The 14,409-nt window shown below is 40.1% G+C and overlaps 1 protein-coding gene across 1 annotated transcript; it reads right to left on the bottom strand.

Moving 5' to 3' along the window:
• Positions 1-1,096: 1,096 nt before the first annotated feature.
• Positions 1,097-12,464, bottom strand: LOC139930444 (cation channel sperm-associated auxiliary subunit delta-like). Its single transcript, XM_071923646.2, has 20 exons — positions 12,403-12,464; positions 11,110-11,179; positions 10,782-10,896; positions 10,154-10,221; positions 9,824-9,943; positions 9,638-9,712; positions 9,121-9,277; positions 8,704-8,790; positions 8,451-8,533; positions 7,675-7,755; positions 7,017-7,109; positions 6,717-6,830; positions 6,011-6,100; positions 5,644-5,702; positions 5,270-5,330; positions 4,880-4,938; positions 4,209-4,340; positions 2,496-2,682; positions 1,761-1,915; positions 1,097-1,271 (listed from the first exon to the last, which is right to left on the bottom strand). The coding sequence occupies exons 1-20, from the start codon at positions 12,462-12,464 to the stop codon at positions 1,097-1,099; spliced, it is 2,043 nt and encodes a 680-aa protein (XP_071779747.2).
• Positions 12,465-14,409: the final 1,945 nt, after the last annotated feature.

Below are 14,409 nucleotides of genomic sequence, written 5' to 3'. Positions count from 1 at the left end.
CATCTGCCCAACTGTGTGTGTGTGTCTGTGTGTGTGTGTGTTATCCTGAGTGTCAACAAAGTGGGATGTATTCATCCATGAACAGTGCCAACAGAACTTTCTAGTGGGACTACTGCATCCAGTAACAAACAAACATGGAGAGAGATTAAAAAGCTACATGCACTTGGGTCTCTGTTGACTCAGGTGAGGCCTGTTTTAGAGAACTGTCACTCAGATATCCTGAATACACCGGACCAGGCTCCCTTGGTGCTGCACATTAAAAGGAAAAATCCACCCTCACATACTTTTACACTGTTAGATATCAATCTGTGAGTTATTTTGTGATAAAGTTGTTGTGATTTACTTTTTTTGGTGTACCCGCTGTCTCTCAACCTGCCTCCTCTAGTTCTACATTTAACTAATTAACTCTGACTTCTTCACTTAGTGATTTCCTACATTTCCCAGAATGCCTTTCGACAACCCCCAGAGAATGTGCCTGTACTTGTTGCATTCAGTATGAGTAGGTGGAGGGAGCGATAGAGATAGTGTTAGCAATCTCATAGTAAGAGTAAAAGAATGAGTTTTTCCAGTTGAGAAAAAGTGAGTCTTGCCTCTTACTCAAAACAGAACATATCTTGTGGCTGCATTGCATTCTGGTCCATTGAGGCTACTGTTGGATTGCTCTGTCTGCCTGTTCTACGATGGATTTCTCCCTGTATGATTGTTGAACGTCGGTGCAAAATGGCGGCTCTGGAAAGAAGCCCTCGCTCTTTGATTCTGAGGGACTGACACCAAAACCTGACGTTTACTGTTGATGTTTTATATATCTTAAAATGTTCTGCTATCAAACTCAATTGTGACTGTGCTGCAAATATCCCAATATGATGTCATGTTGTCTACATTTGGCCAGTTATCCTTGGGAATAGGAAAAATACACCAAACAACGAAATGGACCAAGAAATTCAAGGGTGACTTGCCAAAAGATGTTTTTTTTAACAGTGTTCAAGGATTTTTCCTTTAAATCTGTGCATGTACCAGTTTGTGCGTTTTCATATTATGTCATCCATATTTGTGTGTTAATCTTTAAACAGTATCAGTGTGTGAACATCTCTGCCTCCTACTCTTGGTGCGAGGCTTTGTTGACATACATCATTTGTTGGCAGCAGAAGCTGAGGAGCAGCAACAGTGTGAAGACGGCGAGGAGTGTCCCTATCAATATGCCTTGGGGCAGCGGGCGCTCAGGTAACGCTCCGGACACAAACACACTGAAGGTCGTAGTCAGCTCACACAAACTGGAGAGAAAGGGTGAAAGAAAAAGTGACAAAGAGATATAAAGAGAGAGAGAGAGAGAGAGAGAGAGAGAGAGAGAGAGAAATTTTGATTAATTTTCAGTCAACACTCAGGCATTTGTGTGAAAGAGGTAGAAAAGGAAGCTAGTGTATTTGAAACAAGTGTGTGGTTTAGGCCGAGCTTTCCCAGAAATCAAGGCACACAAGGCACACAAGTCTGCCAGTGTCTTATGTCAAAGTCAAGTAAATTTTATTCTGCCTTGCTACACTTCTTCCAGGTACAGTGGCTTCCTTTTGTTTCGTTTTTAGATACGCCATCACAGCCACCACACACCCAGAGACGCTGTAACAAGTACATTAACATGACGACCAAGATTGAACCATGCACATGAATTTTATCACTTGCACTCAGAAATCTAAAAATACATGTGCGCTAACCCTTACCCTAGCACACACACGTACACACACACACATAGACACAGACACACACACCTGTAACTGGGGTCCACTACAATGGCCTTGAAGATGTACATGCCGTTACGGTAGGGGAAGATGATCTTGTTGCTTCGTTTTAAGTTGAGGACCTGGTAGGGGACTGAAGGGTAAGAGAGAGGAGGTCCAACCGAATCCCTGCAACTCCTATAGTTCTGCAGGAGATCACAAAGGGGACAACTTACACACACAATGCTCCAAATAAAGACAATAACATAATAGACCCTTGTTAGTGATGCTTAGGAGAATAAGCTCAACCTCTGTCACCTGGAATGGCTAAGTAACCTTTTTTGAGTTGTGCTGAAGTTTATTCTTTGCTCCTGGAATTGCTCTTTATTCTTTGGTTGTAGTTCTCCATTTAAAAGTGCTTTAATATTCTAAGTCTAACACTAGGGGCCTTGTGTGTAAATAGGCTATAACACCTTGTGATCAGTGACTCGATGCAGATAAAGAAATAAAGAAAATGCTCTTCATATAAAAATATCATGGGTATATAAGCAGACATGAGGCAGTATTTGAAAGTTAGGGGAAAATCCTGCAACTCTCTAAAGTTCTGGATGGTAGGGAGACTACCATTACTCAATAAGATTGCATTATAATCACCACTCAGGCTTCATTCATTAATCTAGTCATCTATCCTATTCCTCCATCCTACCCTGAGTAAATAAATGTTAAGAAAAATCAGTCATTCATTTATTTGTAATAGTTTCAGAATGTGGGAGAGTTTTCTCGTACATATATGCTCCAGGCGGTGTGGGGGTCGGGATGGAGCTGCTGGGCCAGCTGGGAGATCCAGTTCTGGGGCTGCGAGATGCACTTTGCCTGTTCGGCTGTCTGGAGATATTGGTAATCCTGCTTCCCCTGTATCTCGAACATCACAAAGTCAGCCTTCACTCGCTCCACAAATGTATCTCCATCCCAGCTGAAAAACAAAACAGAGAACCAGGCAAGAAAAGGTTAACAGCCTCATAGTGTAGTGGAAAGGATATTAACATAGATCAACCATATTTGAGGGTAAAATTGTCTAAATAAAATACTCAAACATTGACAGATTGATCATGCATGTTTAAATATTTTGATAGAATAAATTGGCAAAGAGGTAGTATGATTCAGCGGCTGGTTCCAGAGTTTGCTGCTTCTTTTATTTGGGAGGATTTGGATGTTAAATCATTTCAGATTAGGTAAGTGACCACTTCTGATAAACATGGCACTATCAAATACAAAATTAGATTGGGAGGGATTTCAAACACAGTGTGACAGTGTGAAAAGGGGCAGATCATTCATACAGATCTGACAGAATATTGTGCAATTTGTGGGACACAACATGCAGAGACTAAGCACACACAAGAGTTCAAAGTCCTTTTGGCACCGAACTTGTTTCATTACATAAGCATACTGGCTTTTCACACTTGTGCTCTGCAAATATCATGTTTGCTATGCTCATCATGACGGATTCATGTTTGCAGACTGTGATTCATCAATGAGAAGCACGGGGCTGAGCATTAAGCGATTTCAGACCCTGTAACCGATCCTGAAACTAACGTGTGCTATGTGGAGATTTCCGTGAGACGTAATGATACAAACAAGTAGCCACACACACGGACCAGCTGTGTTGCTGTTTTCACCTCTTTTCTAGAGCTTGTTGTCAAAGTCGGCCCGAGTAATGGCAAATCGATGAAGCGTTTTCAAGTAGCAAACCTGCTACCTACCTAGTCTTCACTTGTCATTGTGGGACATGTAACCTTCAGCGGGAGAAAAATCTGGCAAAGCGAGACTGGTAACCGGCAATATTTCTCCATAGGTTGTTTATTTTAGCCATTTTTTAGCCATTTTAGCCGGTTTGTCCTTAAGGGCTTCCGTCACCGGGTAGCTTTGCTGTGTGTGTTTACAAATGTGTTTTCTGTCACCCTCTAGTGGTCAGAAAAAATCGCTTAGTGTAGCTTTAAATCCACCTCTAAGTACTTCAAACAAAGACACAATAAATAGACCAACTACAAAGCCACGCACCAGACCACAATAAAGTAAGAGTTGAATGCATTGGGAATATTTGAACAAACGAGGAGAAGCTGTTAACACTTTTGACAACAAAATATTTCTGCACAGGGCAGGGGCTCCAAGAGTATTCGCAGATTAGGTATTACTTATTAAGGTGAAGAAATACAAGTTGTTAAATAACACATTTTGCTCATTTATGAAAGAAATGACCAGTGACACTGTGAAAACAACTTGCAATGAAAGCCAGTGTAGAAGTCCACCAATGTGCCTCTATCCTGCATTAATACTGCAGGGTTTTCTAAACAATTCCTCATAGGGGTGTAGCAACAGTGCAGCACCAGTAGAGCTAGCATGTGAAAACTGGGACTTCTACAATGGCTACATCTGCAAGGCTATGAACTGTCTGAGAAACCCAGACCGGATCTGTCATCTAAGCTCAGCTAGTTGGCTCACAGTTCCAGTAGGGGGATCCAGGGCATGCTGGTATAGGCCACGAGGGGGAAGAGGTTGTCTATGTTGCTGTAGTTGAAATGGAGGTCATCAAAGGTTGAGTAAAACTTCAGGTCAGCTGGGTCTTCGAGACTCCTGAGAGGAGAGAGGGGAAGAAGAAGAGAAGAGAGTGAGTTATGGTTTAAACTTCAGAGGTTGAGTTTGGCCAGTTTAGGTTTCCCTGGTCATACACACTCCTGAAACGAGAGAAGAGAGACAGAAGAGGTTACAGGCAGGAAAATGCAGAGAAGGAGGGAGAGAAGAGCAATAGGAAGGGAAAGAAGAGTTTTAACAGATGAGTCATACATTGAAGACAGAGGGAAAGGTTGAGAGATGAGAAGGAGAAGAAATTAGTGAAAGAAGGTAGAGAAGTAAACCAATAACCAAAACATTTTCACGGGAATCATTCTAAAATTTGGTTTCAATAAACAAGCCTATATTTTTCTTTTTGGTGCCATGAAGAAGCAATAGGCCAACATTGTTGGCCTATTCCTACTTGGAGACAACAATTACAATTATACAACAATTATACAATATACACATGCTCACCTGCTAAAGTCAAATGTGATTCAAATAAATATCAACAAATGTAATACAGATATCTTACCACATCACCTCTTTGGACCATTGCCTACCTATGCTTAGAGACTCTCATATGCTTCCCTGGATGGCATCCAATGAAAACATGAGCTTTCTAGAAAGAAATGACGGAACAAAAGATGAAGAAACACAAGAAGGATGGCTGGTTCCTATTATTTTAAAACACTTTGAAAACAGTTTCTAAATCATCTAAATAAATAAATAGATGAGTATGAATAGACCAGTATGTAGTATGAGACTGTATACATCAAGTGTATAGTTATTGTTACAGTTGTTATTAGTCTTGTGTAGCTTAGTGGTTAGAGCATGGCCAATGCATACATAGGTAGGAAGTGTAAGGTGCTTTGTATAATAGCATGTGTTGTGACTACTGATTATGACGGTAATGTAAACCAGGTGACATATTGAGCAGTAGTGTTTAATACCGGCGGGTTGAGGTCCTCGCAGCCCAAATCCCCCATTAGAACTGCACCCACAGTGGGCAGGCTGCCTTGATGGGTGATGCAGAACACACGCACGCACACGCAAGCACACACACACATGCACACACACACACACAAAAGCAGGAAAGCACCCATGCACACACACACACACACACACGCAAAAAAGCATGCACATACACAAACATGTATATTACAGTAAACAGACATACTGACAGCTGAGAAATGATCTTTTTTTGAGAAGAGAAGAAAACAGAAGAGAGGACTAGAACAGAAGAGGAAAGGAGAAGAAAACGAGAGAAGAGAAAAAAACTGAAGAAAACAGAAGAGAAGAGAGGAGAACAGACAGCCATTCTTACACAGGTTTTTGGGTTCCACGTCTCATCACTTCCTCCTCGCTCAGCTTTACTTCAATTTCCTGCCATAAATAAGAGACAGACACATAACTTACACGCACACACACACACACACACACACTTCCATTCATTCTCTCACCTTCATCCTCACCACTACATGCCTATCCTTTACTCTCATCCTGACCTTAAGTTAACTCTAATTCAAACCACATCCACTAACCATTAAACTAGCCATATTCCTGAGTGACCACCTTCCTGCATTTTCTATTCTTGTGGGGACATCTGGACCCAACAAAATACTACAAACATAGTTGAGACACACTCACACACACACACACACACACACACACACAGACACACAAGAGTGTACCAGTCTGTATTTCTTGTGTCCGGTAGGGGCGATGTCGTCCTCCACCACTGTCGTCTCTGCAGAGAGGAGCGTGGAGTCCGTCACCGTCACCTGTTCACATCACACAGGAAGGAGAAAGAGAGGCAAGATGAGGGGGAGAGAAAGAGTAAGGGAAAAGAAAAGCAAGATGGGAAAAATAGAAGATGGGAAGAGAGTAGGATGGGGATAATGAGGAAGAAAGAGGGGGGAAAGAGAGAGAGAGGGGGAGAGCAATATGGGGGAAGAGAGTAGGAGGGAGTTTAAAATGTGTTGCTGTTTCTTTGTTTTGGGGTGAGATGGTTTTATAAGCCCGCTGGAGTTTTTTTTTTTATCTCCCTTGCACATTTCTTCTGTCTGTGTTTTTCATCACCATATCTTGTCACTGTGCATTTTTTATCGCTCTGTGCAAACTAACCTAACTAAACAAAGCAGAGCAAATAAATGACAGGGAGTTATTTATTTCAATTTACCAAGGATGGTGGACAGGCAAATTATTGTTTTCCCTCACCTTCTCCTAAAAACAATTGTTCACAAGGTGGATGTCTTTGACAGTTAATGCCCTTTTATGCTATTAATTGTTGCAGTTTTTAATGCAGTTTTTCAGATTTTTTTAACTATGTAAAGTGTCCTTGCGCTCTTAAATTGAATTTATCATTATTATTATTAAAAATCCACGCTCCCTGCTCACCAGTGGGAAGAAGGTGCAGTGTTGGGCAGGGTTGTAGACCATGGACAGGTGGAGAGATCCGCCCACATCCATATAGAAGAGCTCTCCGTCTGTACTACTGTAGAACTGCTCCACCTAGAGGCGGGGAGGAGAAGCACAACACAATGGTATTTAAACCCTAGATCAGGGCGATTGATTGATTCACTGATTGAATTTATTTAATAAATTAAAATACAATATAATAGCAAGCACTATAACTATCAGAAAAACTCAATTTAGTCAAGGCTATGTAGCACCCACACACACATACACACTACTCACGGGACATGGTTGTACAGGTGGCGAGATGCGGCTGAGCTCTTGCTGGATGTTGATGGCGGTCTTGTGGAAGTCGTAGGCTATGGACACCGTGTGCTGTTGGTAGCAGCGTAAACTATGTTCAGTTCACAGTCGTTCATGTTTATGCCCTGGTAAGTTAGCGCTATGAGTTTCGACGCAAAACAGTCATGTGCCTACTTGTGATGAGTTCCACAGACAATAGTAACAACATGTTTTCTATGAGCTGGGATCCAAAGACAGAAAAAGATTAACAAGAACCACACACCTGGTGATATACAAGAGTAGGGTTAATGATATGACACTGTCACCAGGAATGAAGCTGAAATTAATAAAATGTTTCTCATATAACTGACCAGTCTGTGCCCAAAATTCTGAAGTTCCATCCCTAATTAGGACTTTTTGCATATCATGATCTATTAACTGACAATGGGATGTCCCGGTGGTTCATAGGCTGAAGTGCATACTATGTACTTGCAACAACAAGTGTTCGAATCCATCTCACAATATTTATTGCACCGTCTCGTTTCACTCATTATTTTAATGTAATCAGAAAAATCAGAAACTTTATCAACAGAACATAAAAATAAGTATAGTGCTTCTATTCAGTGTGACAATAATATTGCTGATAGTTTTGTGCTACCTTTCTGGCCCGGACCAGTGTCAGTTTCCCATGCTCAAACAGCATCAGGTTCTCCTGGGAGACATCCACTGTTGTGGACAACTGGGAAAACACACACACACACACACACACACACACACACACACACAGTATTCAAGAAAACGTGAACACATGCAAACACAGGGACATGTGAACGCAAACACACATGTACATGTGAAACAAACCCCAACCCACACGCACAAGTCAATTTTGTCATACATTTTAGCACAATCAATGAATCTATCAGTCATTGTAGGGCTGGGTGATAATTCAATATTAACGTTTATCATCTTTCAGTAGAATCATATCTTGACGCACAGTTCTGCTGTCTAAATTCATGATGACAAGCAAATTTTATTTAAAAACTGACAAAATGAGGTATGTTAGGAATATTATTTGAATATTTCAGTTCAATATTTCACATCACACATGCTTCAGTGGGATGAACATTAATTTGATTATTTAACATGTGATTTTGCATACATGAGCCATATTGTGATATATATCAATATTTAAAAAATCCTTATGATTCTCATGATGTTGATTACAACCATATCGTCTAGCCCTTAGTCACTGTACAGAGCGATGGTATATCCTTGATTACTTCTGCTGAAATTAGACAGTCTAATCAATAGTCTGCAGGCCTACCATGAATTTCAACCCTTTTCCTTGCCTGGTAGAACTGACACACACACACACGCCTGCATATGCACATAAACATGTAGGCACACATGCAAACACACAGTCAGAATGCTCACCCTAACAGCCTGCACTTCTAGTCCAAGCCTGCCATAATAAACTGCACCGTCACTGGTCAGAACAGCTATGTCGCCTTTCTCATCTACCAACCACAACAGGACAACATGTGACAAGATCCTTACTGGAGTGGAGAGTGGAGTTAGTGATACAATATGAACACGTGCATACACAAAAACACACATATCGTGACACAATATCATGCAAATATAAAAGCATGCACACGCAGCCACACACACACACACTCATACACACCTGTTGCCACCTGGAGAATGGTAGCATTGTGAGGTGGGATGGTATGTTTTGGGTCTCCTCTCAGATACACAGGCTCAAGCACCACACCTAAGACCCAAAACATAGAGGAAATACAACTATATAACTGAATTCATATATATTTTCTTTCTGCATTTTAATTATGCCTGCACACACACCAACACAAAGGACTGGCAGACATAAAGCTTTTTACAGCTTTATTATTCCATTGTAAAAATAAGATTTAGCTCAGGTTTAGCACAATCTCTAATGAAAAAACATGCTTTAGCTTTAAGCTTTAACAAATCTTATATGAAAAGGCCATTTCAGAAATGTTCTGTTTCCAATACCTATTTTTTTTTATTATTTCTGTGGCTGAATGACCTGAGAGACACGATAACACCCCCAAGGAATTGTTACCGTGGTACTGTGAGTAGAGTAGCATGTTGGGGGACCAGACGATGAGGCGTCCTCTCATACCAGCCGGTTGGACGACACGGACGCTGGACGGTGGGTCTGCCAGCTGGTGTTTGGCTATGTGGACCTCATAGGTCACTGACAGGTAGCGGAAGTAAAACTATAGGGAGAGGGAGAGGGACACGCACACACACACACAAAAAGGTATACAGAATGACATAGACAGACAGACTGATAATTGAGAAATGAATACTGTAGAAATACTACTCTAAATTACATTAATACTATAGAAATAATACTGAAGAAAAAAATAAGAGAAGGTAAGAGAGCATGATAGAATGTTAAAATGAACATAACAAATATAGATAGATACATAGGATAAGATAAGATAAGATAAGATAAGATGACAGAACAGAAAAGAACAGCACAGCACCACACAGAGAGTCTGACAATTTATTTGCCAGAAAAGGAGAGCTAAAATAATTGGGGACTATTTGCTGCTTGGCCGGCTGTGTCTCACCATGTTCGTCTCATTCCTGATCATTGCCACGAGGGTTGACATGGTCGGCATGTTGAAAACGCCCATGATGAGTTCCTGTAAGTGAAACATCACACTATGATTTATAATTTCCGGCCCAAGGTGGAGGTACCTGGTACCTGGAGGTACCTGCTGGTATTCATATGGCTGCAGAGGGGAGATATTTACGTTTGGTTTTGGCACCATGTGGAGTTTGGAGAAGTTGAGCCCTCCGTCATGAGACAAGTAGACCTGATGCTCTTTCAGCGGACTTCCCTCGTTGTAAACCAGAACAAGAGAGCTCACATCCTGTTCAACACAAACAAACACACATAGGATCTTTTACAACGTTGGAAGAACAATGCACAAAAAGAAAAAACCTTTAAATTGAAGATAACAGCTTTTAACATAATAGTCACTGCAACATCTGAAATTCAAAGAAATAAAAATACAGAACCAAAACATCAAAGCCTTTGTCGCTCCCCTAACACTTGTGCAGCTGACTGTATGTGACAGTACCTTGCAGATCTTATCCAGGCTGAAGCAGCAAGGCAAGGTGGAGACAGTAGAGACCGGGGCGGTCACTCCTGGAGGAAAAGACAAAAAGTGAAGAGAACGGCTAAACAACTAGGACACAAGAAATAAATAGACAGTGAGAGCATGGAGCTACAAAAGGAGAATTTCCCTAAAGGATCAATAAAGTATCACATTATAAAGTAAAAGAACAGTTTCTCAAGGTGTTCTTTGGTGTGGTGTTGGCACATTTGAAAAGAAAAAAAAAACCTGGGGATCAGTTGATTGTGAATCTCATTTGGGAACTGTACATTTTCTAACATTTTACTTCACTTAAATTATTTCTTCTCAATTAGGCAGATTGTATTTTAGACTGGATATGCCATCTGAAGGTTTTTGGTGGCCAAAGACTTTTCATATTTCAATTTTCTTCAATGGAGCTAAAAACCCATTTCCTGCTGTTTTATAAACTTTTGTTAGAGGACTGTGGGCAACAGTTACATCAACTGATGGTTGGAATTTAAAATACTTTGCCTTGACTTTCCTTGTTGATTCATGCAAGGAAAGGCTGAGTAGGTCAAAGGAGGATAGGTTTGGAACAATTTGAACACATTATTATGTCTTTTGTCCAGACCTTTTGCAGCTGTCCATGCGTTCCCCGCCAGAGAGAGAGTGTATAGCTTTCCATCAATAACAAAGGCGAGGCTGTCCGACACGAAGGCTGCTGAGCTGACAGACCCCGTCAACTCCTACAAAACACGCCAACTGTTAGAAGATTTTATACATGTATGACAACACTGAGGTGTGAAAATAACCGATTTTCCATTTGGACCCATTTGTAGCACAGTGAAATGATTTATGACTGAAATAGTATTACTATTAAACTCAAAAAAGGGAAACTGTAAATAAAGTGATTTACACATTTTTCCAAAGCAGAAGAATGAGTTGATAAAAACACTCACATCAGCGCCTAGATAGAATATAGGATAGGCCAAGTCTTCAAAGAATGACAGCGTAAGCAAGACTACTTTCCTGGAGGCACAGACATTACACACACAGACAGATATGCGTGTTAGGGATAAAACAAAGCACTGATCAAATGCACACACAACTCAATGCCTATGCACAGAAAACACACCAACATTGTCTTTCTGTTTAGCTCCAAGAGCAAAAAGTAATGTCTCTGCTGTCTCTTGCCCTGGTCACATATAATTAATGACAAAAAATGCCCCATTTGCAGTAGCTTGTAGATACAATCACATAACTATTATAAATTGGTATTATTCCTATAAGTAGTAGAAATAGTAGTAGTAGTAGCACTGAATATAATTGTGATGATTTATTTACCCCAGGTAAAGTACTGCATTTTGATAGCAGTGATTCTGAACCACAGTGGACTGTTTCTCCTCATAATGCAAATGTATCTTGTCCAGCTAAAAGAAAGAAGAAGAAGAAGAAGAAGGAGAAGAAGAGGGAGTTTAGTTTAAAGGGTTAAAGTTTTATGTTCATTTGCACAGCAGTTCATCCACATGTTGCGCAGGCCCAACTCCATACACACACATTCAGACCCCTGATACGTTTACATTCAGGTCAGAGCAGAGCACAGTGACATGTCTGCACTCCTGTATCCCTACAGCCACAGGGTTTACTGGCTTGTTCAAGTGAACAACAGCAGCACTGGGAACCATACAACAGATATATGGATATATAGTACTGACAGAGGGAAATGTTTCTATCCAAATTGATAAATCAATAGCTATTCAATTTGGGGTGGTGGTGAGGAAGAGCAATGAATTATCTGCCTAGAATTAATGTAAAAAAAAATAAAAATTGGCTGAGTCACCCTTATGGTCACATCTGGTTTTCACACTCCTGTGTGTTGGTACGTGGGATTCCCTTTGTTATTGAATTTTAATTTAATTCAAATCCCTTAAGTATGGATTTTAAAGAAAAGGTTTTGGGGGAAATGGCACCATACACCACCATACATTATTAGAACCATACATTATACTCTAGGCCTATTTCCCTGCGACGATTTCTAAGCATTTAATCAGTTTGCACACAGTATAACATGTTTTGAGAGTAGTTAATTCACAGTTTTCAGACTGTTGAGTCAGTGGTGTTAGCACAAATGATAAGCCTAGCTGCAATGTGGATACATCAAGCTAACATGTTCCTGGCTCTTCGAAAAATTCAGTTTACTGACAAATACGGCAGATTTTTTTTCCATAGCCTGTGTACAACTTAGCACTGACCTTGGGCACAGAAGGCGCTCTAGCCGCTCCATCTTCATGTTGGACAGCGAAGGCAGAAACATGGTGTAATGTTTCAAACCGTGGGCTGTTAAACTTAGGGCGCCGTGAATGAAATATAGAGCTATGGATAAAAAAGAAGAAAAAAAATAACACTAGAGAGTATATAAAAAACTACAATGAAATATATAAGCAAAAGCACCGTAATGTGCGACAGGGCATCAAACGGTAGCTAGCAATGTTAACTACGCTAGCATACGCGTTGCTAAGGCGACGAATAGTCGTTGCAACCACCTGTAAGTTAATGTTATCAAGCATATTGAACAACAGTTTAACGTTACCTTATTTGACCAAAACTAAATGCCAGCACAAATACAATGGAGAACATTTTTAAATCCATTCTTCAAGCGGGACTAACGGCAGAGTTTAACGGTTAAACGGCAGAGTTTTGGCTGAAGTGCATCTACTCTGGAAATTTAAAAAGTGCCTCTAGAACGTTGCATGGCGATGTGCTACCATAGAGATATAATAAGTTAATAAAAAGATAGTGTTATATCTCTATGTGTGCTACAGACTTAGCAAACGTGCTGGACTGCGAGTCATGGGGTCTGGACGCCAGGGCCTGCATTGTTAACAGAATTGAATGGGGTTTGTGGTGGCTATATTTTTGTTTTCTCCAACCTTTCCATGGCCAGCTCAGCGTTGGCTCATAACCAATTGCCAGGTTTGCATTTTGGTCTGAATTCCTTATCTTATCATGAAAGACAAAAGAAAAGAAAAAAAAAATTAAATCACATTCTTTATTTAGGCTACAGATCACCCACATTCAGCATTATTTTCCTACTGGTAGGCCTAAAACTATTTAAAATAAATATTTGCAAATCATTGACATTTACAATAAGCACCACATTAGCTTTCCAGTGACCTTATATAATGTTGCATACTTTATGGCATGTTAGCTTATATATTTGCCACAAAAAAAAGCATCCTTCTTTGTTGTTCTTGTAAAGCAATTGTCTCATTTCTGCTGTGTTTCTGCATAAGAAGAAAAAGGAAATAAGCATCAGCTGTAGGATATTACAATTGCTGACATGGCAGATTATAAGACTAACACAGACATCCCAAAACCTAAAATATAGCAAATACAGCAAAGGCTCTTTTTGTGCCAGTGCTTTAGCAAACTGGATTGCTGGATTGCTTTGATTGTTAATAATAGTAGGCAGTAGTCCAGTTGGGACAACACCAAGGCTTGAATTACCTCTCTAACTGAATTTTGTGTCAGAAATTTTAAACATCTTTTAATAACCGCCAGGCTGTTTCCCATTTTAGCAACTACCTTATTTATGTGCTTTATCCACGATAACTATCTAAGATAATTACTAGGAGCTTGGTTTCTTGGACTTGGTTAATCAACAGACCATTTATATAAAGATCCAGACATGGTTTCATGCTAAGAGAGTGATTTGTACCAAATACAATGCTGTTTGTCTTAGAGACATTCAAAACTAATTTATTGTTCCTTAGTCATTCAACCACTGATTGCAATTCAATATTTAAAGATGTAGTTAACTCACTGGCTGTAAATGCAGACATCTATATTGTTGAATCTTCCGCATACATAAAAATATTAGCCTTATTTAAAACAAGTGGTAAATCATTAGTGAAAATAGTGTACAGCAGTGGCCCAAGGCAGCTTCCTTGAGGCACTCCACACTTTACAGTTGTAACCTCCAAATAGCTTCCATTAAAACAGTTTAGCTTTTTATCCATAATAATGCAGATTGAGCAAAACCATAACACTGCAATTTTTTCAATAATAACAGATGATCAATAATATTAAAGGCTGCTGTAAAGTCAAGCAGTACAGCTCCCACTATTTTCTTCTCTTCAGTCACTCTCATCCAATCATCAGTCATTTGGGTCAAAGCAGTAGCTGTTGAATGCCCTTCTCTGTATGCGTGTTGAAAATCAGTGGTCAAATTATTCATAGAAAAACAGCATTGAATTTGT

This window comes from Centroberyx gerrardi, chromosome 14 (genome assembly GCF_048128805.1).
Source record: "Centroberyx gerrardi isolate f3 chromosome 14, fCenGer3.hap1.cur.20231027, whole genome shotgun sequence".
Lineage (NCBI taxonomy): Eukaryota > Metazoa > Chordata > Actinopteri > Beryciformes > Berycidae > Centroberyx > Centroberyx gerrardi.
This window is presented reverse-complemented; position numbering and strand designations above follow the sequence as displayed.